The sequence below is a fragment of the Panthera leo genome, chromosome B1 (genome assembly GCF_018350215.1).
Source record: "Panthera leo isolate Ple1 chromosome B1, P.leo_Ple1_pat1.1, whole genome shotgun sequence".
In the NCBI taxonomy this organism is placed as follows: domain Eukaryota; kingdom Metazoa; phylum Chordata; class Mammalia; order Carnivora; family Felidae; genus Panthera; species Panthera leo.
This window is the reverse complement of record NC_056682.1, coordinates 137026868-137053890: the sequence shown is the minus strand read 5'-3', so window position 1 is coordinate 137053890 and position 27023 is coordinate 137026868. Positions and strand designations below refer to the sequence as shown.

The 27023-nt window shown below is 37.8% G+C and overlaps 1 protein-coding gene across 3 annotated transcripts in view; it reads left to right on the top strand.

Moving 5' to 3' along the window:
* Nucleotides 1-2629: 2629 nt before the first annotated feature.
* Nucleotides 2630-27023, top strand: part of COPS4 (COP9 signalosome subunit 4) — a 42487-nt gene continuing 18093 nt past the window's right edge. The window contains exons 1-6 of one of the 3 annotated variants that reach the window (XM_042936040.1): nt 2630-2967; nt 17580-17659; nt 19497-19648; nt 20606-20709; nt 25087-25240; nt 25406-25556. In XM_042936040.1, coding sequence (XP_042791974.1) covers nt 2894-2967; nt 17580-17659; nt 19497-19648; nt 20606-20709; nt 25087-25240; nt 25406-25556 — 715 coding nt within the window. In that variant the 5' untranslated portion in view covers nt 2630-2893. The remainder of the gene's footprint in view (nt 2968-17579; nt 17660-19496; nt 19649-20605; nt 20710-25086; nt 25241-25405; nt 25557-27023) is intronic. The other 2 variants (XM_042936038.1, XM_042936039.1) reach the window with 2 other exon arrangements.

Here is a 27023-nt window from a genome sequence, read left to right as displayed (position 1 = left end):
TTTTTTCTTCCTTCTATAGCAAGGCATATTTGAGCTGGACACATGGGACAGAGTAGAAAAAGCACCAGGAATAGGATCCCAGGATGACTTCCTCTGCATATCTGTAGGGAAATTGTGAGGGGGTAGAGACCAACTAGTTTGTTATATAAAAATGGGAGTTTCCTGGCCAGGGAAATGGCTTTGATAGCCATTAATATGCAAGAGTTTAGTGAAAACATCTCATCTAGTGGTGTGGACATCTAAGCTAGAGCACTGCTACCCAAACTTTAATGTGGAAGCATCACTAGATGATTTTGTTGATATTGACAGCTTTGATTCAGTAGGTGTTGGCTTGGACCTAAGGTTTTGCATAGTGATATGGAACTAGGATTTGCTAATTCAGATGTGCCTAGCTAACTTCTTGCTAAGCAACTGAAAAGAGAGAATAAGTTTCCAGTGCCGTGCTTGTTTGTTTTTCCTCCCTGCTGTAAATAAAACGTAAAAACATGTAGATTCTCTTAGAGGTTGGGTAGGGGTAATGAGCAGTCTGGAAGGCAGACAACTTCCCTGCCTAGCTTGTAGCTCTAGGGGAGGTACATGGAAAGAACCAGTTTGTGTGTTTGGCTCCTTTTTGCTTTCAGCAAGGTATTACAAACAAAGTTCGAAGTCAGGTTAAAAAGCAAATAGAACGTCTGGAAATTCTTGGGCTTCACTAAGTTGAAAAAGCCAACTGCTTAGGTACCCCTAAACACCAGAAGAGAAGACTTGGCTTAGAGATTTTCCATAGCCCATTAAGGATTTTTCACAAACATAAATGAACAAGAAAACAACAGAAAACAAAGATAAACTGAGGCAAAAATCAAATTAATAGAGTTCTCTTTTCACTTAAGCCTGTTGTTTCAGATAATCTCAAGATTGTCATCATTAAAAAGATGTTAAGAATGGTTCGAGTGTAGAAGCCAGGGAATACGCCATGTTTAACAACTGTTTCTAGAAACAACTGTGGGTGTGGTTCCTGGAACCTGAAACTGTCTGGAAGCAGTCAGAGTTTACTAAATATTCAATTTTAAATTACATTAAAAACAGTAATACTGAAAAGCCTGGCCTACAAAAGCTCTCGATCCAAGTCCAAAGGCATTCCCCCAAAGAGGGAATATTCTCCAACATCCAGTTAACTTGTATTCCTAGGGCAAAGCTGGGGCCCACAGAATGTAATGGACAATGGAGCTCTTCTCAAAGAGCAGAACCAGGTTCTACCCAAGGAACTTACTCTACTACTAGGGTAATGAGTATTCATAATTCCTGCCCAAGATTCCACCATTGCTATGAACAAGTAACTGCTATGAGTTTCACATTCTTACTTTTTTTGAGTGTTCCACTGTTGTTTCGTATTACATGTATGGGCAGGAGGCAGATAATTTGTTTTATAGTGCATATGGCTCTGGGCCATGAAAAGACATATCCCAATCTGATGGAGAGGGCTGTGCATCATCAGACATCCTGCTTTTTGGGTTGGTATTGAAACTGAATAGAGAATTGATCTCTCTTCTTCACGGGTAAGAGTGTTTTACTGTAAAAAGGATACACACAGATGTTTAGGTGATCAGAGAGACAGATTGTAGTAGAGGGCACTGATTGTCCCTTTAAACTCATCTTTTTCTTTTTCTTAGGCAAAAGGCTGCCCAACTAGAAATCAGATTTCCAGCCTCACTGTTGCCAAGCATGGTTATATGACTAAATTCTTGCCAACGGCCTGAGATCTGAATTGAGGTGGGCAATATCCACTTTCCTTAAATTTTTGCCAACAGCCTGAGATCTGAATTGAGGTGGGCAATATCTACTTTACTTTCTTAAAGGATTTCCATGTTCTGGTCTTCTTTTCTTTCCCATACTGAATAGAGGGAACATGCTATTTATCACATACCATGATGGCAAAAATTCAAAAGTTTGACATCCTTTGTAGGCAAGGCTGTAGAAAATTGCATTCCCACACATTGTTGGTAGGAAGTTACCGCAGCACTGGCTGATTGATTAAAAACAACTTAAGTGTCTAGCAATAAAAATTAAACTATGACATCCCCTCATTATATGTAATACTCTCCGGTTCAAAAAAATAATGAGGAAGCTCTCTGGACATACATGGTAACATCTCCAAAAAAAGTGAAATAAATTAAGAGGAATAATGATATGGTGTGTTATCTTTAGGGAAAGCAGGAAAGGATAAACACATATTTATTTGCAGAAAGAAATTCTATAAGGATACATGAGTAATTAATACAATTACATATGAAGATAGGTGACCATATGATTTGACATCCAAATGGAACAGTTTCTACAGTGAAAGGGCGTGTTATTAATAATCACTCCAGGACAAGAGATGAAAAATGGCACCATCCTGGACAAACGGGGATGCATGATCAACCTATATAAAGGGTACAAAATAGGACAAGAAATATATACGTTTTTATTGTATTTTACAACAGTACCACTCCGTGGTGAATTAGAAATAATTCGGTTTTTAGCACAAGTTTAGGACTGTCGTGAAGAACGAAGAACAACAGTAAACCACAAATGAGACGCGGAACTCGATGACAACGCGGTAATTTTGGCTACCCGGCACTTACTGGAGTTGCACAGGCAACACACGCCTTTGAACTTCATCCGCCAATCCTAAGTGGGAGCGTGCGAGCCTGAGCCCGTGGGAGAATCCTGGGCGGGCCTCAGTCTTGAGTGGATCCTCGCGTCATTCAACTCTGGGGACGGACCTCGAGCCGGCTCTCCTAGCGGACGCTCTGGCCCACACAGTCGCTACTCTGTGGCACCTCAGGTTCCCTCTAGCAGCACTCTGGAGGACTACGCTCGTTTTCTTTTTGGGGGTGAGAGGCCCGGTAGCCTCTGCTGAGCTGGAAGAAAGATGGCGGCAGCCGTGCGGCAGGATTTGGCCCAGCTCATGAATTCGAGCGGCTCTCATAAAGATCTGGCGGGCAAGTGAGTATTTCCCAGGGGCCTGGGAGGTGGAGAGGGAACCCACAGACCTATTCTCCTTGGGTTGATGGCGGCTTAGGGATGTGAGGCCAGGAGCCGGCCTGACGACCAAGGGGGCGGGCCTGAGGTCGTCTGCGGACGCAGATATTAGGAGCAGCAGAAAGCTGGTGCAGGGAACCCTTGGGGCAACAGAACTGGGGTGACTGTCAACATATTCTATCTTTGATAGCTTCCTTACCGGTTTCTTAAGAAGCACGGTATGAGAGACGACTGCTCTCACGGCCTTCTTAGCCTTCCCTGGTGCCTCTTTCCATTGCTGCTGGCCTATCACACCAAATTCTGGTCTCTCTTTGGATCCCCACCCCCTTTTTTTTTCTTTTTTGATTGAGAGAAAATTATATTCTGGGATTTTGATGAAGAGTTTTCTAGGAGATAGCTTCTTGAGGCTGACGGGAGCTGAGGAGGTATGGCCGCTATCATGATCAGAACCACTTGGACCATCTTCTGTGAGTCCTTGTGTTTTGGGTTCTCTGCACCACCAACTCTGAACAGGGGCACATAGGAAAGCCCTCACTACGTCGGTCAGGATGTCTAGATTCGTGATGTTTGCAGAAATCTGAATTATTTAGGAATTTCTTGGACTTTATGTTGAAGGTTTAGGTCCACTCCACGTTAAAATTTGTGACATGTGCCTGCCATGAAGCAGTTATTCAGTAGTGTTAATCTTAGGTAGATAGGTAGATATTGCCCTTTTTCTCTTTAGATAGATAGATAGATAGATAGATATTGCCCCTTTTCTCTTTGTAGATTATGTAGCACCGTTCTTTTGTAATGAACTTGCATTCTGTTTAAAGTTTGAGTCTCAAGTTAATGGTAATATTTACATTCTGACAGCTGAGATCACATTGATCTGTATTAACGGGATACACCTGCTCTAACCTGGCCGTTGAAACCTTGACTGTGCTTTATGTAGGCTCTGCTGTCTTTTCTCTGGTGGTATATGTAATCCAGTTTTATCAATGGAAAATTTAGCTATGGATCTTGGGTTTAACTACTATGTACCGCAGTTTCCTCCTTATGAAAATAAGGATAATATGACTTATTCTTGTCTGAGGACAGAATGAGTATGTATATGTATATACACTTATATCACACATACACTTAGAGCAGTATCTGATGCCTAGTGCCACAAGATTGTCATTGGTACTATTATAAAGCAGTTAGTCAATACATACATTGACTTATTCCATGAGTTGTAAATAAGTTGAATGTGTCTTCCTGGCTTAATCCTTTTTCACTTGCAGTTTTCACATATTTGAGTGAAAGTCAAATAAGCATATATTTTTCACCATGCTCAGCTTATATTTCCCCCCATGCTTGCTTTCTTTTTTGTTATGTTGAAGAACACGAAGTACATTATTTATCGGAAGACATACCGTTTTTCAAGTATTCGCAGGATTCTGAAACTTAACCTAAGAATCTACTTCCTCAGCTCTGAATTGGGGATAAACAGTAGTACCTATCTTATAGGGTACTTTAGTTGTTTATTACTATGTAACGAACCAAAAACTTAGTGGTGTGAAACAGTTCTTATTTTTCAGGATTCTTTGGGTTGACTGGATTGTTTTGCTGGTCCAGATCTAGGCTTACTCATGCAGGTGCAGAGTCAGCTGGCAGCTCAGTTGGGGCTGGTGGAATTAAAATGGACTCATATATATCAGGCTGTTGGCTGACTGTGTTTCTCCGTGTGGTCTCTCATTCAGTGGTTCCTTACAGAGCCAAGGGAGTGTTCCAGAAGGATGAGAGTGGTAGTTGCTAGACTTCTTAAGGCGAGCCTTGGAAATCTCATAATGTCAGTTCTCTAAAACAGGTCAAAGTAAGTCACATGACCCTCCCAGATTCAAGGGAAGGAGAGATGGAGTCTACCTCTTTATGGGAGGAGTAGCCAAGTTACATTGCAAAGGGGCATGGGCAGATGGGAGTATGATTCATTAGAGGCCATTACTCTAACCATCTACCAGATGAGGTTATTGTGAAGATAAATAATGTGCTTGATAACTCATAGCCAGTGCTTTCTGAGGAAAGTCTTGGCCTTGCCTGCAGGTATATCTGGTCCTTTATGGACAAGAACATGTCAGGATAATTATTTTCATAACAAAACAGTTCTGCCAGCTACATGTCTATGAGGAAAACACTCTTGAAATCTGTCAGTAGTTTTAGGATTTATGTTAGGAATTGAATGACAAAGGAATCCGTGTTAAGGAATGACAGAGTACATTTGCTTCTAAAATACTGATACTGTGTATTTCCAGCAATTAGCAGAGTATCTGTAACAGAGTAGTCCTTTAACAAGTATTGGGTTGAATCATTGAATAGCTAGAAAGGTGTAGAGCTTATATTTAAACCCAGGTTTGTCTACTCTAAAAAGCTTATTTTTAACCTACTTGCCTATACGTCTTTTCTTGTCCAATCTTCAGTAAGAAATGCCTTCTCAAGGGACGCCTGGGTGGCTCAGTCGGTTGAGCGTCCAGCTTCGGCTCAGGTCATGATCTCAGGGGTTCTGTGTCTCCCTCTGTCTCTGCCCCTCCTCTACTCATGCCTGTCTGTCTGTCTGTCTGTCTGTCTCTCGGTCTCTCAAAAGTAAATAAACAACAACAACAAAAAAATGCTTTCTCATAACCATGAATTAACAGAACATTCTAAAGTCGATGCAAGAAATTGGCCGTACGAGATTCATTTTTGCAGATTTTATAAACTGCTTCTCTATGTATTATACATTGTGTTCATTATCCTCATACAAAGCTTTAGAAGAGGAGAACTTTGAAGAGGGAGCATTTGAATAGGTAGCTGTTGTGATAGCCTGTCTTATTTACTTGGCTAAAACCTACTAATTCTTTGAAACTCAGTTGCAATGTTATTTCTTCCAAAAAGCCTTCTCTAAACAGCCACCATCACACATTCATAACTACCCTCAAGTACCTGGTTAGTTGCTGTTAACCCAGTGGCAGGCAATTACTTCTACCATAGCACTTAATTGTTTGTTTACTTGTCTGCTTTTTCAGTTGGAATGTGATCTCTTTGAGGACAAGTATGATCTTATAGATTATAGGTCTTTGTTCTGTTAATTCTGTAGAATAGGGCCTTTTTTTTCCTTCTCAGTTCTCTATAAGGAAGGTACCCAGAAGAGGATAGCAAGCCTTTGGAGTCTAAACATTTCATTTTACAAGAAGCTGTTAGCCTAGAGAAAAGAGAGTAACGGGAGACCTTTTAGCTTTCTTTGACTATTAGAAAGGCTATTTTGCAGAAAAGAAAATAGACTCCTCTATCTTACAGAGGTAGACTTTGGATTAGAACTTTCTAATAATAGAGTGGAATAGAAATGTCAAAAAATGGGGCACCTGGGTGGCTCAGTCAGTTAAGCGTCTTAACTTCGGCTCAGGTCATGATCTCGCCTTTCATGAGTTCCAGCCAGCATCGGGCTCTCTGCTGACAGTGCAGAGCCCGCGTCAGATCCTGTCTGTCCCCCTCTCTCTGCCCCTGTCCCTTTCGTCCTCTCACTCTCTCTCAAAAAATAAATAGACATTAAAAAAAAATGTGAAAAAATGGAGGATACACACACATATTAGAGGATAGACTGTATAATCTCCAGGGCCCCTTGTAACTCAGATTCTCTGGTTCTTTGTTATTCCCACATACAAGTTTTAGTGGTTCCCATCTCAAGAGTGAAGTTCCTTATCATATAGTGTTATGTTTGTTTACATCTTTGCTTACATATTTTAATCCTTAACAAGTAATATTTACATTACATATGAGAAAACTGAAGTACAGAGATGAAATATGCTCGAGGCCACATAGCTAGTGGCAAGGCCATGATATATCCTATCTGTTTGGTTCATAGCCCTAAACTCTAAACACATGTACCTTTTGGACTTATATTATTTTCCCCAAACTGGACTACATTTTAGGTAGTGATTTTTTTTGGGGGGGGGGGGGCTAGAATACCTGTCTACCTCTACTCTTTCCCACTTGACACTATGTTGAAATATTTAGAATGCTTAAAGATCAACCTCATTTAGGAAATTATTCCTTCTAAGTATATTAGCACTTACCTGTTTTTGAGATTTTGTGTTTAATTTTCTGAAACATCTTTATGATATATCTGTGTGGATTTGTTTTATTTTATTTTTTATTTATTTAAGAAAAATTTTAATGTTTATTTTTGAGAGAGAGAGAGAGAGACAGAGAGACAGAGCACGAGCAGGGGAGGGGCAGAGAGAGAGGGAGACATAGAATCTGAAGCAGGCTCCAGGCTCTGAACTGTCAGCACAGAGCCTGATGTGGGGTTCGAACTCACGAGCTGTGAGATCATGCATGACCTGAGCTGGAGTTGGCCACTCAACCGACTGAGCCACCCAGGCACCCCATGTGTGGATTTGTTTTAATATTTATCTGTCATTTGGCTTTTGCTGTGAAATAAACCACTCTAAAACTTAGTGGATTAAAACAACAGTCATTTGGGGCGCCTGGGTGGCGCAGTCGGTTAAGCGTCCGACTTCAGCCAGGTCACGATCTCGCGGTCCGTGAGTTCGAGCCCCGCGTTGGGCTCTGGGCTGATGGCTCGGAGCCTGGAGCCTGTTTCCGATTCTGTGTCTCCCTCTCTCTCTGCCCCTCCCCCGTTCATGCTCTGTCTCTCTCTGTCCCAAAAATAAATAAAAAACGTTGAAAAAAAAATTAAAAAAAAAACAACAGTCATTTACTTTCCTTATAATTAATTTGGTTGGCAGTTTGGGCTGGGCCCAGCTGGATGGTTCTCTGTTCCACATGGTCTGGGTTCCACATGAGCTCCTACATGTGTCTGTAGTCAGCTGCAGGGCAGGTAGGCAGTGCTGCTTCGGTCTGTTGGCTGGGGCAGTGGAGGTGACTGGGCTACATATTTCATTATCCAGTAAGTTAGCCTGAGCTTGTTCATGTGGCCACAGCAGTGTTCCAAGAGAAAAGGATACATACAAGACCTCTTGAGGTCTGTCTAGGTTCAGAACAAGCATTTCACTTCTATCAAATTCTATTAATCAAAACAAGCCAAGATCAAAGGGTGGGGAAAAAAACTCTACCTCTTGATGTGAAGAGCTACAAACTCACATTCCAAGAGGGCATAGATACGAGAGGTGAAAGGATTGTGTTTTGGGCTCCTGGGTGGCTCAGTTGGTTAAGCATCCTACCAGCTCAGGTCATGATCTTGCCGTTCGTGAGTTCGAGCCCTGTGTCAGGTTCTGTGCTGACAGCTCAGCCCTCGAAGCCTGCTTCAGATTCTGTGTCTCCCTGTCTCTCTGCCCCTCCCCCGCTCACACTTTCTCTTGCTCTCTCTCAAAAATAAATAAAAATTAAAAAAAATTTTTTAAAGAATTGTGGTGTTTTGTTTTGTTTTTGTTTGTAAATATTGCATTATCCTGGCTGTGCTTCATTGCAGTTGTTGAATCGGATAGATTAGATTCTTTCATGGTCCTGAGATGTTTCAGCTATATATCTTCAAATGTTGCCTGTGTCCCATTCTGTTTACTTCTCTAGGACTTCAGTGAAATCCCCATTAGTTAGGCCCTCTTACTAGGACCTTTATGTCTGTTACTCTGTCTTCTGTACTTACCATTTCAGTGCTTTATTCTGGGTAGAATTTTTATTTTTTTATTTTCTTTTATTTTTTAAATTTTTTTAAATGTTTTTTTTTTCCAATATATGAAATTTATTGTCAAATTGGTTTCCATACAACACCCAGTGCTCATCCCAAAAGGTGCCCTCCTCAATACCCATCACCCCTCCCTCCCACTCCCCATCAATCCTCAGTTTAAATGTTTATTTTTTGAAGGAGAGAGAGACAGAACATGTGGGTGGGGCAGAGACAGAGGGAGACACAGAATCTGAAGCAGGCTCCAGGCTCTGAGCTGTCAGCACAGAGCCCGACGTGGGACTTGAACCCACAGACTGTGAGATCATGACCTGAGCCAAAGTTGGATGCTTAACCGACTGGGCCACCCAGGTGCCCCTAATTCTGGGTAGATTTTTCTGACCTGCTCCTAGTTTATCATTTCTTCAAAAGTATCATCTGCTCTTCAGAACGTCATTGAATATTGAAGCTTGGTTATAGTATTTTTTAATTCTATAGTTTTTGGTGGTTCCTTTTTCTTTTAAATATATTTTTAAAATTTTTAATGTTTATTTATTTTTGAGAGAGAGAAAGAAAGAGTGCAAGTGGAGGGGCAGACAGAGAGAGGGAAATAGGATCTGAAGCCAGCCCTGCACTCACAGCAGAGAACCCAGTGCAGGGCTCGAACTCACAAACCGCAAGATTGTGACCTGAGCCAAAGTCGGACACTTAACCGACTGAGCCACCCAGGCGCCCAGTTTTTAAAAGTTTTTGTTCTAAGTAGGCCCCACGCCCAACACAGGGCTTGAATTTACCACCCTGAGATTGAGAGTCTGAGCCAGCCAGGCATCCCAGTGGTTCTGTTTTCAAATGACACTTTTTATGGTTTTCAGTTTCTTGCTGAAACTTTTTTTTTTTTAATAGTTTATTGTCAAGTTAGCTAACATACAGTGTATACAATGTGTTCTTGGCTCAGGAATAGATTCCTGTGATTCATAACTTACAACACCCGGCGCTCATCCCAACAAGTGCCCTTCTTAATGCCCATCACCCATTTTCCCCACCGCACCCACTCCCCATCAACCCTTAGTTTGTTCTATGTATTTAAGAGTCTCTTATGGTTTGCCTCCCTCTCTGTTTGTAATTATTTTTTTTCTTTCCCTTCCTCTATGGTCTTCTGTTGAGTTTCTCAACTTCCGCACTTGCTGAAACTTTAAAGCTTGAGTTTACCTTTGTAAACATATAATTGTACTACAGTCTTTCTGATAGCTCCAGTACCTGGAGTCCCTGCTTGTTGCTATTGTCTATTGCTTTTGTTGATTCTAGTTCATATTGTCATGTGCCTTGTAATCTTTGTTGGGCAAGTTATTTAAAAATATACTTTTAGAAACATTTGGAGGCTTAGAATGTAATCTTTCAGAGAGGATTTTCATTTCCTTATGCCAGTCGCCTGTGGGTTACCTAGCTGTCTATGACAAAGGCTTCAGAATTTTTTGGTTTCCTTAGATGATCCTTAGTAATCTTATTTCCAAAGTGCTAGTGTTTCCTCTTTTGACAAGCATGGGATTCTCTCCCTCTTCCTCTGCCCCTCTGCAACACACATACTCTCTTTCTCTCAAAATAAATAAAACTTAAAAAATATAAAAATAGGGGCGCCTGGGTGGCTCAGTCGGTTAAGCGTCTGACTTCGGCTCAGGTCATGATCTCACGGTTCGTGGGTTCGAGCTCCACATTGGGCTCTGTGCTTATGGAGCCTGCTTCGGATTCTGTGTCTCCCCCTGTCTCTGCCCCTCCCCTGCTCACGCTTTGTCTCTCTCTCTCTCTCTCTCTCTCTCTCTCTCTCAAAAATAAATAAACATTAAAATTTTTTTAAAATAAATAAAAAAATATATATATGCGTGTATACAGATACCTATATATTTTAAAGTACATTGCATTAAGTACATTACTCTTAACAGTAGAGACCAATATGTTTTCTCACATACATACATATATAACAACTTAATCCAGAACAAGCTGGGGAATATTTGCAGCATGCCCAGTGGTTCCCTCATGTCCCTTCCCAGTCACTACCCAGTCACTAGGAATAGATGAGATTAGTTCTTCTATATCCTACCAACACTCAGGTTTGTTAGTGTTAATATTACTCATTCTAGTGGAAGTGTAACGGTATTTCCTGTGCTTATAATATGCATTAACCTAATGAGTATTGAGGTTGAGTACCTTTTAGTATGCTTATTGGGCATTTGCATATTATCTCTAGTGAAGTGCCTATTTAAACGTTTGGTCTGTTTTTTAATTGGGTTGTTTTTTACTGATTTACAGGCATTTTAAATAAATTCTGGATAGGAAGGTTTTAGTTTTTTTGTTTTTTTGCCAAATAACACGGATTACAAATCCATGGATTACAAATATCTTTACTGGCTTTCATGTTTTACTTTTTTTTTTTTTTTTTAAGAGTTCAGCTTTTTATTGAACAGATTACAGAAGAGGCATAGTGAAAGAGACCAAAGCCCATGTCATCAGACTCCTCTGATTCTCCTTTCTTGGCTTCCACTTCCTTCACAGCGAGGGACTGCAGTAGTGGAAAAAGCGGGACCTCCTGTGGTGTAGCACTAGCTGCTGGGGCGGGTCCTCTAGCCCCTACCTTGCTGATGAGGCTCCTGATGCTGACATTGGCCAGGGCCTTTGCAAGCAAGCCGTGCCAGAAAGGTTCAACATTCACACTTGCTGCTTAACGAGGGCATTGATCTTTATCCATCACCATCACCTCATTGTTCTGCAGGATGAGGGCGGAGTTGCTCCTGGCCAGCTCCAAGACGGAGGCCATGGAGCGGGCAAGTGCTAAGCAAGTTCTGAGCAAAAGAGTCATGAGCCAGTGCTGAGCGCTGAGCACTGACCACTGAGCACTGAGCGAGCTGGTGCTGGGGCTCCCGGTGTGCTAGTGCTAGTCTCAGGATGAGATGAGGGCCTCACCCCAGCGCGGCATTAGATTCCTCAGAAGGACTGAGCATCTTAGCAGGAACGGAGGAAACAATGCGTCACTTTTCTAATGGAATTTAATGGCTATTGATAGATATTCTTAATTTCAAAGAAACATCTGTTTTTTATTCTTACAAAATTTCATTTCTTGTGGTAAGAACTTTTAAGAATTACTCTTTTAGCACCTTTCAAATATGCAATACACGGTATTATTATCACCAGGATGTACATTATATCCCCATGACTTATTTATATTGTAATTGGAAGTTTGTACATTTTGACCTCTTTCACCCATTTTGCCCATTCCCCTTTCCATGCCTCTGGCAACTACCAATCTGATCCCTGTATCTGTGAGCTTGGTTTTGTTTTGTTTTAGATTCCACTGTAAGAGAGATCATTTGGTATTTGTCTTTCTCTGACTTATTTCCCTTAGCATAATGCCGTCAAGATCCATCCATCTTGTTGCAAACAGCAAGATTTCCTTTTTTATGGCTGAATAATAGTCCATTGTGTTTACATACCACATTTTCTTTATCCATGCATTGATTGATGGACACTTAAGTTGTTTCCATATCTAGGCTATTATAAATAATGCTGCAGTGAACATAGTAATTTACACATCTTTTCAAACTAATATTTTCATTTTCTTTGGATAAATACCCAGAAGTAGAATTGCTGGATCACAGGGTGGACTTTTTATTTTTTATTTTTTTATTTTTTAAGAGAGAGAGAGAGAGAGAGAGAACAAGTGGGAGAGGGGCAGAGGGAGAGAGAGAATCTCAAGCAGGCCTCACACTCAGAGAGGAGCCCGTCATGGGGCTTGATCCCGTGATCCTGGGATCATGACCTGAGCTGAAATCAAGGAGTCATACACTTAACCAACTAAGGTACCCAGGGACACCTATTTTTTTTTTTTTTTTTTAAGGAAACTTCATATTGTGGGTTTGTTTGTTTTTTTGAGGAACCTTCATACTGTTTTCTATAGTGGCTGTACTAATTTACATTCCCACCAACAGTGCATGAAAGTTCCCTTTTCTGCACCTCTTCACCAACACTTGTTAGTTCTTCTCTTTTTAATAAAAGCCATTCTAACAGGTATGAGGTGATATGTTATTGTGGATTCGATTTGCACTTTTCTGATTATTAGTGATGTTGAACATTTTTTTTCATGTGCCTTTTGGCCATCTGTATATCTTCTTTGGAAAAATGTCTATTCAGTCTCTCAGTCCCTCTGCCCATTTTTTAATCACATTTTTTTTTTTTTTTGCTATTGATTTGTATGAGTTTTTAAAATATATTTTGAATATAAACCCCTTCTCAGATACATGATTTACAAGTATTTTTATCCTATTCTGTAGGTTGCCTTTTTATTTTGTAGGTGGTTTCCTCCACTTGAAGCTTTTTAGCTTGATGTAACTCCATTTATTTATTTTTGCTTTTGTTGTCACTGCTTTTGGAGTCAGGTTGGAAAAGATATTAATAAAACCAGTGTCAGGAGCTTACCACCTGTGTTTTATTGTAGGAGTTTTATGGTTTCAGGTCTGACATTGAAGTCTTTAATCCATTTTGAGTTTATTTTTGTGTGTGGGGTAATATAGTGGTCCTGGTTCATTTTTTTGCATGTGGTTGTCAAATTTTCCCAGCACCATTTATTGAAGATACTGTCCTTTCCCCATTGTATATTCTTGCCTCTTTTGTTGTAAATTAATTGACCATATGTGTGTGGGTTTATTTCTGGACTCTCTATTCTGTTCCATTGATCTATATGTCTGTTTTTATGCTGATACCATACCATTTGATTAGTGTAGCTTTGTAATAACTTGAAATCAGGACTGTGATGCCTCCAACTTTGCTTTTTTTCCCTCAGGATTGCTTTGTTATTTGGGGTCTTTTATGGTTCCATACAGATCTTAGGATTATGTATTCTATTTCTGTGAAAAATGCCTTTGGAATTTTTTTTAATGTTTGTTTATTTTTGAGAGAGAGAACGCGTGAGCGCTCACGAGTGCACATGTGAGCTGGAGAGGGGCAGACAGAGAGGAAGACAGACAATACTGAGCCGGCTGTCTCTGCTGTCAGGCTGACACAGGCTCAGATCTCACAAACCATGAGATCATGACCTAAGCTGAAACAAGAGTTGGGTACTTAACCAACTGAGCCACTTAGGCGCCCAGGAACTTTGATAGGGATTTCATTAAATCTGTAGATTGCTTTGGGTAATATGGGCATTTTAACAATAGTAATACTTTCAATCCGTGACTATGGAATATTTTTCCTTTTATTTATATCTTCAGTTTCTTTAATCAGGGTCTTATAGTTTTCAGTGTACAAATCCTTCATCTTGATTAAATTTATTCCTAGTTATTTTATTCTTTTTGATGCACTTGTAAAGAGGATGTTTTTTCTTTCTGATAATTTGTTATTAGCATATAGAAACACAGCAGATTTTTGAGTATGATTTTGTACCCTGCAACTTTACTGAATTCATTTAACAGTTATATTTCTTATATTGTTTAGTTTTATTGCAACGTTTGTTTTGTTTTATTATAATTTAATGTGTGATAATATTATTTGAATTGTAAATTTTTATTTGCCTAACTGTATTATAATATCTTCAAAGACTAAGTTTACTTAAAATTCCTTTAGTGTCATACACAGAATCTTATATAGCATTTTAAAAACCCTAGGTGCTCAATTTTGGATGATTTTATATGGCAATATTAAATAATTATTTAAATCCTTGATTTAAATTAGGTTTGTTAGTCATTCCATATTATTGTGAAAAAGTAATTTCTTATTCTTAGACACTAGAATTTAAAAAAGTTATTTTTAATGTTTATTTATTTTTGAGAGAGACAGAGTGCGAGCAGGGGAGGGGCAGAGAGAGAGGGAGACACAGAATCCAAAGCAGGCTCCAGGCTCCAAGCTGTCAGCCCAGAGCCTGATGCAGGGCTTGAACTCATGAACTACGTGATCATGACCTGAGCCAAAGTTGGATGCTCAACTGACTGAGCCACCCAGACGCCCCTTAGATACTAGAATTTATATATTAGAGAAGGAGCAAGTTAACATCTAGCCTTAACTCTGCACCTCACTTTCTTAGTCCATAGAAGTTGAGAGTTTGAGTAGGCAGTTTGTAATTCTCTGGCAAGTTGTATGATGTGGTTAATATAAAACTTTTGTCACTTTTTAGGGTTTTTTTTTGGGGGGGATGGTGTTTTTCTATATAGATTAGTTGATAATTATGAAGTAATGATTTAAAACTTAGGTTAATCAGAAAATTTCTGTGAGGGGCGCCTGGGTGGCTCCGTCGGTTGCGTGTCTGACTTCAGCTCAGGTCACGATCTCACCATCCGTGAGTTTGAGCCCTGCGTCAGGCTCTGGGCTGATGGCTCAGAGCCTGGAGCCTGCTTCCAATTCTGTGTCTCCCTCTCTCTCTGCCCCTCCCCCGTTCATGCTCTCTCTCTGTCTCAAAAATAAATAAACGTTAAAAAAAAATATTTTAAAAAGAAAATATCTGTGAGACATTGTCATCTTTGAATGTAATGTTAGTATAAAATAATTTATGGGGATCTAAAATTAAGAGGGCTTAGCCATGAATGTGAAGAATATGAATATGAAGAATAATCAAAAAAGAATAAACCATTGAATATATTAAATAAAAGCATACCCAGAGCAATAAAGTAGATATATAAATATAGATATGGGAAATAATATATGTGCACATCTGTGTATGTTTATGTATAGAGAAAATGAGATATTCCGTAATGAATTTTCAGATGGCTGAATATTCTTCCTCAAATTTTAAAAACAATTTAAAAAATAATTTTTATTTTAAATCTTAATAATATTTCCTTGCTTTATTAGAGTAGTTTCTCTCTTCTTTTGGAGTTCACTGTCTTTTCTTTCTGTATACCTTTCTTACAAAGTCAGTTTGATTCATTGTGTTTTTGAGAAATCATATAACCAAGGTTGTGAGAATATTGTATGGGTTGAGAATCAGTAAATGTTGAATGGTAGCTTGAAGGTGTGCTTTAAAAATACAAATCATAAATTTGAATGAGTTTGGGCTCTATTCATGTACATATTTTTTCCTATTTGTATATTTTTTTCTTGAGTATATTCTGGATGATTTTCTGAATAGTTGCAGTGCTATTAGGTTGGTAAAATGCATTAGCCAATGCTTTTTTAATTTTTTTTTAACGTTTATTTATTATTATTGAGAGACAGAGAGAGAGCATGAGCATGGGAGGGGCAGAGAGAGGAGGAGACACAGAATCCGAAGCAGGCTCCAGGCTCTGAGCTGTCAGCACAGAGCCCAAGGCGGGGTTCAAACTCACAAACCAAGAGATCATGACCTGAGCCAAAGTCAGACGCTTAACTGACTGAGCCACCCAGGTGTCCCAGCCAATGCTTTTTAAAAAATTTTTAATGTTTATTTTTGAGAGAGAAGGAGAGCATGTGCGAGTGCATGTGCAAGTGCACAAACGTGAGTGCATGTGTGAGCGGGGGGAGGGGCATAGAGAGAGGGAGACAGAATCCTAAACAGGCTCCGTGCTGTCGGCGCAAAGTCCAGCATGGGGCTAGAACCCGTGAGCCGTGACATCATGACCTGGCCTGAAGTCAGATGATCAACCAACTGAACCACTCAGGTGCCCCTGACTAATACTTTTAATAAATGTTACTATAAAGACAAAAGGGATAAAATATAGTGTAATACTTGTGTACCCACCACTCAGTTTAAGAAATAAAATACTGTTTTTTTAAATTTACTAAAATGTTGAATATTTGAGTGCTTGTGATATGCTGCTCTAGGCATTGTGTATATAGCAGTCAACAAAACAAACAAAAATCCTTGTCCTCGTTGAGTTTACATTTTAGGAAGGAATTTGCCATTGCCTGATAATTGTCATTGTTCCTATTTTTAGCATTTCCCCCATCCTTTTTAGAGTGCTGATTTGACTCTTATGTGCTAATGAATATTAGAATAGTTATTAGAAATGATTGCAAATAAAGAATATATAGGCACCATCTGACAACATAAAGGGTGTTCTATCAGTACATTTGGCTTGGTGAAGTTTATTTGGTACATACGAAGACATTTAATCTCTAATATTTGGTTTCACTGCCTAGTCAACACTATCCTATTGTTGGTGACACTAGTTTCATTAGGTCCACAAGAGGAAAGCATTCTGGGTCACCTCATATAACATTCTTGTGTGTCTGTGTAATACACAGTTGAAGGAAGTATAGTTTATCTTTTAAGGCATTTGAAAGAAAGTTGACTTTTTAGTTTAAATTCCAAACTAAAACTTTTTCCAAAGAAAATGGCACCTTAGATCCGGTAACTGAGAGTTACAGATTCACTCTTTCTTGTGATGGGCTTGAAAACTTTTTTTTTTTTTTTTTAAAGTAAGCTGTATCCCCAATGTGGGGCTTGAACTCACAATCCCTGAGGTCAGGAGTTGCATGCCTAACCAACTGAGCTAGCCAGGTACCCCGGGGTTTGAAAACTTTTAAAAAATTGTGGTATACTGTAGAGGAAATTAGAAGTGGCACCTTAGAATTTATAGACTGGGAACCTACAACAACAACAACAAAAATCTGTGGTGTACTATAAATAAAAGCACAAACTAGGGCATTATGAAAGAAACCAGCAGAAATAGAAATGAATAAACATCAGAGTTAGCATTAGAATATATAGTGTCCTCGGGGTGCCTGGGTGGCTCAGTCGGTTGAGCGTCCGACTTCGGCGACTTCGGCTCAGGTCATGATCTCGCGGTCCGTGAGTTTGAGCCCCGCGTCAGGCTCTGTGCTGACTGCTCAGAGCCTGGAGCCTGTTTCGGATTCTGTGTCTCCCTCTCTCTCTGACCCTCCCCCGTTCATGCTCAGTCTCTCTCTGTCTCAAAAATAAATAAACGTTAAAAAAAAAAAAAATTAAAAAAAAGAATATATAGTGTCCTCTAAAGATTCTTTTTATTTGGTATTTTTTCAGGTATCGTCAGATCCTGGAAAAAGCCGTTCAGTTATCTGGGGCAGAACAACTAGAAGCTTTGAAAGCTTTTGTGGAAGCAAGTAAGTAGAACGAAAATTCCACATCTGCCTTGTATTATTGAGTTAGGACTTCAAAGCTTGCTCAAGCTTGTTTTATATCAAATTATCAATATAATTTTCATTGAGATTAAATTAAATATGCATTGAAATTGATTGATTTTAGAATTTAAACTATTTACAACTTGATTATTTTTCAGTAAGTTGTCTTCAGAGTTACATTACCAATTAAGGTTTTGTATAGTTATTCATACAGTAACTGATGGAAAGCAATATAGCATAACGATAAAGAGAATAGTCTAAATTCAACCTGGTCTGCTGCTTTATCGAGTAAGTTAGTTCCTTTGTGCCTCCTTTTCCTTGTCTCTAAAATGAGGGATTTGATAGGAACCCTGTAGAAGTGTTGGGAGTTTAAATGAGTTAATATACATAGTAAAGTGCTTAGAATAGTACCTGGCATTTAATAAGTGCCATGTAATTGTTAACTGTTATTAACGTTAAGAACATTCCTTTTGAATGGGAACTAGAAATTTCCATTCTTCAAGACACTCTCTCCCACTTCCTGACTTTAAACATATCCAGTTATCTTGAAAATGACTCAAAATTCAGGCTTGAATTTATGCTCAGTTAACAGTATTAATGATACTTGAGAGTACTTTCATGCACATTATCATGAGAAGTGCTAGTGTGTGTGGTAATTTCTTTCTAACAGCTGAAAGTGCCTAATGGCACTTATAATGAAACTGTTTGCTCAGCTGCATTCAGTATTATCCAATAATGAACTCTAATTAATACATCATAAACTGATGAGCTTTGTTACAGGTTACTGTAAGTTACTGCCTCAAAAATTGTGGCCTGCAATGTGTGATGAACTGACAGTGCTGTTAGGATTGGTTTTATTGAGAACATTGCAATATGATAGCGAAAGAATAATGATTTTTATAAACTTTGATCTTTATATAAACTTTGAATCCACTGAACCACCAAGAAAAGCAGTCTACTGTTAAAATCCTTTGTATCGACTGAACAGTTTTTTCCCCAGTAACTGCTGATTTGAGACTTAATTTATCTGAGTAGTGGTCACAAGCATGATGTATTTTTTAAACTATAATAATAATGATCATAATAGTGAACATTTGTTGAGTGCTTTGTGCCACATGTTGTTCATAGTGCTCTCTATATATTGCATTTGAGCTTCACAGCATCCTTATCCACATTTTACAGATGAGGAAACAGAAGCACAGAGAGGTTAAGTTTCTTGTGTGAGGGCATCTAATCATGCGTGGCCTCAGAGCTTTCTTCCTTAATCACATACAGTAATAAAATGTTTATAAATAGTGTCATTAAGTATGTCTGTACATCTGGTGCTGACCTCAGTTATTATTTGTTGTTTTTATTAGGAAAGTACAAGTGTCAGTAACTGTCACTACTTGCTTTATTTAAATTTCATGAAAATTATTTCACTGTGTCTTCTTTAACTCCTTTTTATAACGAGGTGTAGGATAAAAGTATAGGTGTTTCTGTACCTTCCCTTTGTAGAAGAATAAAGGAAGAGAAAGGAAGATATAAAATTCTTAAATGTAAAACAAAACTTTTCCCAGCCACTTGTTTCTTAGAAAACTTAAGGGACTTTTACTGCTGTAGTATTTAATGGTGTAGTCATTATATAATCAAATAATTCTGCATAAGGAAAACCGATTCTGTTATATAAGATGATACGGGTTTGGAAATCCCCGAATAATGCATTGAGGGTTGTACTAATATATATTGTTTTTAATAATAGTTTTAGGTAAAAATTGATGCTTATTGAAAATTTGTAAGTTATTCATATTTTTTTATCTCTTTCTTTTTTTTTGACAAGTGGTGAATGAGAATGTCAGTCTCGTGATCTCTCGACAGTTGCTGACTGATTTCTGTACGCATCTCCCTAACCTGCCTGATAGCACAGCAAAAGAAATCTATCATTTCACCTTGGAAAAGATCCAGCCTAGAGTCATTTCATTTGAGGAGCAGGTAAAAATCTATAACAGTGAGTTTTGAACATTAGATAGCAGTAATTATTTTGAGAGATATTATTACATTTTTAAAGGAGGTGATCATCCAATTTTATTTTTGACAAAACTGTGTGCCAAACAGCATGTTACAGTGTAAAAACTCCAGGATGTTGTAACTCCAGCTGACATTTGCTCAGATATTACAATTTGATTTATGAATCAAATATTATTCTTTAGACAATTTTTAAAAATCAGTAAAATTGCAGCCTCTGAGTGGCAGAGCCAGGATTCAGTTCTAGATCTTTGGTCTTTGGAACTTTAGGCTTAGTCACTAACTGCCTTCCAAGTTTAGAAATGAGCATATTAATTTCCACAGTGAGGAGACTAGCTTGCACAGCATGCAGGTTCTTTGTTTTTAAAGAGGAGGGATAGGGTGGTGAGTAGTCTGTAGTGGCCAGGCCAAGTCTGAACAGCTTAACTATATTCTTCGGTGAATAGGGTCTCAGGGGTCAATGGCCTTAAACAGATTAAAAACCCTGGGACCACAGTTCAGAGAAGAGTAAGTTATTCTATCCTCATTTCTGTTGGGAATAAAAACAGATTGTAAAAGTAAAAACTAATACAAGTTAAAAAAAGAAAAAGAGTCAGTAAAATTGTTAATAAGGCTGAAAACTTAGGAAAACACCAGTGTTATATATGCAGTTAGCATAAACATAAAACTTAGTATTTAAATTAAATTATTGCCATAATCCACATTGCAGAAATGTGTTAATTTCAGTTCAGTATTTTGATATTCCATGAATTCAGAATTCATTAAAAAAAATTTTGGGTGGTCTAAATAAATTTGCGCTGTTTACTTGCTATCTTAGAATGTTGAATGAAAACATTATCACAATAGATAAACTTACCATCCATTTATTTTAATTAGTTACTAATGTCAGTTGAAATAATTTAAAATGTCTACCTACTATTTCAGGTTGCTTCCATAAGACAGCATCTTGCATCCATATATGAAAAAGAAGAAGATTGGAGAAATGCAGCCCAAGTGTTGGTGGGAATTCCTTTGGAAACAGGACAAAAGTATAGTAAATAGTGGATATTGGATGGAGATGTATATAGGATATGTATCGTTGTTCATTTGTGGGTTTTTGGGTTTTTTTTTTACATTCTAGTGCAAGAAACATCATAAACAAGTTAATAAGTAAATAAATTCTGTAGTATGTTAGGTGTTAAGTGCCAGGGAGAAAAGTAAAGGGAAAGTAGGGAGCAGGTTGTATCATTAAACAGGATGACTGGAGTAGTAGAGTGGTCCAGATATACCTTCTCAGACACTTGAAGGAAGTAGTCATGAGTTTAGGGAAGATTATAAGTAGATCCTCTTAGAGAGAAAGGCTAGTGTAAAGGCCCTAAGATGGGAGCATACCTGGAGTGTTTTCAGAAGATCAAGGAGACCAGTATGGGTGGAATGGAGTAAACCAAGAGAAGGTGGGGGGCTGAGATCAGAGAGTACTGGGGACCAGATTATATAGGTTCTTGTAAGTCATTGTAAGGCCTTTGTCTTTTCTGTAAGTGAAATGAAGGGAAACCATTGGAGGATTTTGTGTGGAAGAGTGACACGATCTGACTTCTATTTTTAAAAATCATTCTGGGGGCACCTGGGTGGTTCAGTTGGTTAAGCGTCTGACTCTTGATCTCAGCTCAGTCTTAATCTCAGGGCTCAAGCCCCGCATTGGGCTCTGTGCTGGGCATGAAGCCTACTTTAAAAAAAATCATTCTGAGTACTTGGTTGAGAATAGCTGTAGGCAAGTAATGATAGAAGTAAGGACATGAGTGAAGAGGCTTATGTACTACTGCAGATAAGATGGAGATTGTGAGAAATGTTGGATCCTGGATATGTTTTTAAGGTAGAGCTAAGGATTTTCTGGTAGCTTACATATGGAGTATGAGAAAAGGAGCCATGATAAATCCTGGTTTTGGTCTGAACAACTAGAAAGATGGAGTTGTCGTCTCCTGCATAGTAAAGAATAGGTTTTGAGGGAGGAGCAGGAATTCCATTTTGGACATGTGATAACTAAGTGGAAATATCTAGTAGGGAGTTGAATACACTAAAAGAGAGATATGGGCTAGAGATACACATTTGGAAGTCACTGATATATATAGAGAGATGGAATTTAAAGGCATTAGATTGGATGAGATCCCCAAGGGAGGGAATATAGATAGAGGAGAGGACTGAGTACTGAGGCCTGGAACACTCCAACACTAAGAGGTGAGGGGCAGGAAGAAGATAAATCAAATGAGGATTGAGAAGAAAACCAGAAGAATGTGGAATGTGGCAGCCTAGAGGCCAAATGAGGAGAATGTATCAAGAAGGAGCAAGTGATCTGCTATGGTGTTGATAGGTCAATTAAGCTGAGGAATGAGGGTTAACCATTGGAGTTAGTAAAGTGGAGGTCACTGGGGCCCTTGACAAAAGCTGTTTTGGTGAAATGGTAAGAATGAAGAAGCCTGACTGGAATGGTTTAAGAGAGAATGGGAAGAGAAGAGTTGGAAATGGTATGTATGGGCAGCTCTTTGCAGAAGTTTTCACAAAAAGAAAGAAATCTGGTAGAAGCAGCAGAGGTTAGGTTAAGAGATTATTTTTACTTTAATGATTTTTCCTTTAATTTTTTGGAAAGCAAAAATATAATATGGGAGGGTAGAGAAGAGGATTCTTGCAGGAGTGGACAGGAGGGGAAGGAATCTAGTGGAGAGATAGTTTTTAGATAGGGGCATAGATAGTTGATCTATGGCTGAGTTTCTCAGCCCAGGCACTGTTGGCATTTAGATGGAATAATTCTTTGTCATGGGTTGCAAGATGCTCAACAGCATCCCAGACCTCTGCTCACTAGATGCCAGTAGCATCACCGCCCCTAGTTGTGGTAGTCAAAATGTCTGTAGACATTGAGACATGTTCCCTGATGGGCAGAACAGTGCCCAGTGATCTACAGTAACAGCTAGGAATACAGAGTATGTGGTATTGATATTAGCAATGTGGTGGTGGCATTTGTGCAGGTATTCTTTGATTGCTCTGGTATTCTTAATGAAGTCAGAATCAGTCATCAGGGGGAAGTGTAGACCGGGTTGGGAGTGTCGAAGTTGAGGGAAGGCAGGAATATGAGAAAAAATTTTCTGGGAGAGTGAGACAGAGAATGGAGTAGGAATATATAATATACTTGGTAGCATAAAGGGCTCATCTGAAGGTTGTAGTGATTGAAATGAGGTCATTCAGATTGGTTAGGTGTTTTTCTCCATCAGAGTTCAGCTATATGGGTGCAGGAAAGGAGTAGGCAAACTTAGGTTTAACCAGAGTTAGGATTTTGGCCAAGTGTGACAGCAAAAGTGGGACAAGGGAGATGAATGCACATTCAAATCAATAATTACAATGATTGACCATAGGGCTTAAGCTAGTTAGGAGTTAAGTGAGGCCATCAAGGGGAAAAAGAGGTAACAATGTAATAAGATCAGTGGTTTGGAGGTCACAGTGAGTTCAGTGGGTTGTTGGGTTTGAGATGCTAGAAGAAGTGAGATGGAGAAACAATTAGAAAAAATTAAGATGATAGGTTATAACTTTTATTCAGTTAATCTTAACTTTTTGTTAAGTATTTTTAAAAACATCTATAGTGCTTTATGAAACATTCCTCCCAAGTATATTGTACAAGGAAGAAGACAGATGTGAGATTCTTGGTTACACTTTTTAAACACACTTCCCCTCTCAGTACCAACTGTGAATGACTTAAAAATGTTTCATCTGCTTCTCTACTTTTTTTACCAGGGAAATGAGGGATTCTTTTTTGGTCTTCATTAATATTTATGAAGGATGATAAGGCAGACACTACTTAAGGCATCTTGGCTTTTCTGCATTACTTACGAAATTATTAGGCAGTGATGCTCCTTGAAAAAGCAACCAGTTTATGAAAATGGTTTTGCTATGTAGATACTGAATTTTGCTTTCCAAAGCCTCTTGTTAATTTGGGTTTTTTTCTTTGATAGTTTGAAAAGGCTGGGCTTATTGGCTTTGGTCTTACTCTGTCTGGAGCATTTTCTTCCTAGTACAGGGCAATTGATTTATTTTCACTGGTAGTTGAAATAAATATAAAATTAGATACTGTTCTTTGCAGTGATGGGATTTATCATTTTGGTAGTCCTATAGCATTATCTTTGTGAGGATATCAGAGAACTGAAAATTTAGCCCTTGTTTTTTTTTAATTTAGAAGTTTCCTAAACAAATTAACCTAAAAGTGATTAAAAGTAAAATCTGGATAAACGGTTGAGAACTCGTTTCTTTAAACTATGATTCATTCTGATAATTAAAGTAATACATTTAATAGATACACTTGGTGTAAAATTGGAAAACTGAGAAAAGTATAGTGCTATGTATAGCAGTTCGTGTAAATTCGAGTTGTGAAAGGAAACACTGTAGTGCCAAATGTCGGTAATATATGACTTGTGGAGAAAATTCGAATTTGTATAAAAAAATTTAAAAAGTAAAGAATTAATTTCAGAGTTGGGCCATGTAAATTGTAAACTCAGTTCTTGCCACATGGTGGCATCACTTTGCTGGCAATAAAAAAGATTCATTTTTCTCTAAGGCTTAATCATGAATTATGTGAGTTTTGAATTAGGTGAGGTGTTCAGTTGTGCATTTCTTGCATAAAACGTGGCTACTGGGATAAAGAAGAAAATGAAAACCACCTGGAATCTCAGTGCCTAGAAATAATTGCTATTACCATCTTCATACACATGTATAGAAATACTTTCTAATGGTGTCTTCCATGCTGTCTTATCCTATTTTTTGACTTAGCAAAAACACATGATGACTATTTTCACGTAGTAATGATTATAATAACTATATATTATTATACCATCTTTATGTACCACAATTTAATTGATTATTAAAAATATCATAATAGGTGATTTCTAATTTTTTTCTTACATGTATTTATGAGTAGCTTTACAAATGAATATTCCTTGTACATATGTGTGCACATCCCTTATTATTTTCTTGCGATTTGTTTTCTAGAGATAAAATATAGTAGCTAAGGAATATATGCATTTTAAAAGATTCGAAGAATGATTGGAGAATATATTGCCAAATTGTTTTCCAGAATGGTTGTACTAATAGCCCCAGCACCAGTATACAGTATACCCCTAAACTGGGCATTTTTTCTTTTAAGTTCTTTGACTGTGAGATTATTTGAGGACTAAAGGAAACTAAAATACAATGGAGCAATCATGATGATAAAATAAAAATTCAATAACATTTATTTTGGAAGTATTTTTTTAGATTTTTCTCTAATGCCGTAAAAATTTGATATGCTTATATTAACAGCATGTATGGAGGAAAAATACATTTTTTACCACCTCTAAAAATTTTCTTGATAAAATATTTAGTCATTATATTTTTGTGTTATATCCTAGGCAGTACAATGTAGATTATAAGTTGGAGACTTACCTGAAGATTGCTAGGCTATATCTGGAGGATGATGACCCAGTCCAGGCAGAGGCTTACATAAATCGAGCATCATTGCTTCAGAATGAATCAACCAATGAACAGTTACAGATACATTATAAGGTAACAGATGAGTTGATTTGGAATTAATTTTGTATTGGAGAGTCCTACTATACTGAGATATTCCAGATATCTGATAAATGGTGTTATGTATTAGAAATTCTCTCTTTTATTTTTTGCTTTGATTTTTAATTTTTCCCCCTAATTGAAACATTTTCCCCTCTGTAGGTATGCTATGCACGTGTTCTTGATTATAGAAGAAAATTCATTGAAGCTGCACAAAGGTACAATGAGCTCTCCTACAAGACAATAGTGCACGAAAGTGAAAGACTAGAGGCCTTAAAACACGCTTTGCACTGTACCATCTTAGCATCGGCAGGTAAACATGTAATTTGTGCTTTCATAAACAGTTATCTTTGCTTAATAATTTCAGGTTTGTTATTATTGGAGGATTTAGTAAGGAATTATTTATTCTTCAAGGGGAGGTCTTATTACTACCATTATGGTAAATTTAGTTGAAACACTTTAAACAGTTAAAAACAGCAATAAAATAGATTGTTAACTTCAAAATTTTTTAAATATGCATGTATCAGTCTATCACCTACATGTGTTAGGAGTAATTACGAGAGAGAATATGGAGTTTAGTTCGCCTAATAGATAACTTAAAAATGAATAACAAAATTATGTGAGAATTACATAAAGAGAAGTTAAAATTAAAATCTAGAGATTGGTGATAATACACTGCTTTTGAGATCTTTTTTAACCTTCAAGCCTTAGTTTCAGATCTCACATTTATCCTTTTCTTTGGTAAATGTGAAAAATATTCTTTGTTCTCTTTTACTAAATTACAGCATGTACATCACTCAACTTATAAAGCAGAAAGAGCATTGAGGAGAAATGCTGGTAATTCTAAACTGGCTTTTCTAAATCATTTTTAGAATGTCTATTCTTGATCTGTGTTTGGTTGAGAGCCTAATGACGTGTTCACAGTACGCATTTCATTCTTTATGAAGCAGTGATCTTATTTATTACATTTTTGTTACTGAAAAGGCAATACATAACGTGGTACTGCTTCCAGTTCTAATGAGCTTTTATCAATTACTTGTATTTCCTTCAATGTAAAAGTGTCTGTGTCCCCCCCCACCTTTTTTTTATATAAATGGTAGCATGATATACACACTTTGGCCATCTGTTTTTTTCCTGTACCTATATATCAGTGATCTTTAAATGTCAATACATATCGCTCATTCTTTTTGATTTTCTATTGCTTGGCTTTATCATAATTTATTTAGTCAGTTACAAACAGTGCTATAGTGATTATGCACATATATGAATACATGTATAGGTTAAATTCTTGAGTCCCAGGGTATATACCTTTAAACTTTGTATAGAAATTATATACCGCCCTTTAGTGTTACCTTCCAGGCAACAGTGTCCATGCAGACCTGATTTCTCACACCTGTATTACCAAACGTTTTCATCTTTGCTAATGGATGAAAAGGTAGTATTTCACTCCAGTTTTAATTTGCATTTCATTTACTAGGAATGCTCTTGAGCATCTTTTCATATGTTAAGAAAAATCATTATTGAAAAACCTGTATTTTTTTGAATGAATTATCTGTTTATGTTTATTAGCCAGGCTTTGAGTTTTTATCTTGGTGATTTATGAAAGCGCCTCATGTATATAAGAAATTTAACAATTTTTTTCCCAATTTGTTGTCTCATTTTTGGTTTTGTCTATGAAATTTTTGCCATGCAGAAACTCTTTATTTTTATACGGTTAAATATATTAATCTCTTTTTTTTATGGACTTTGGGTTTTGTTTACTTGCTTAGAAAGGTCTTTC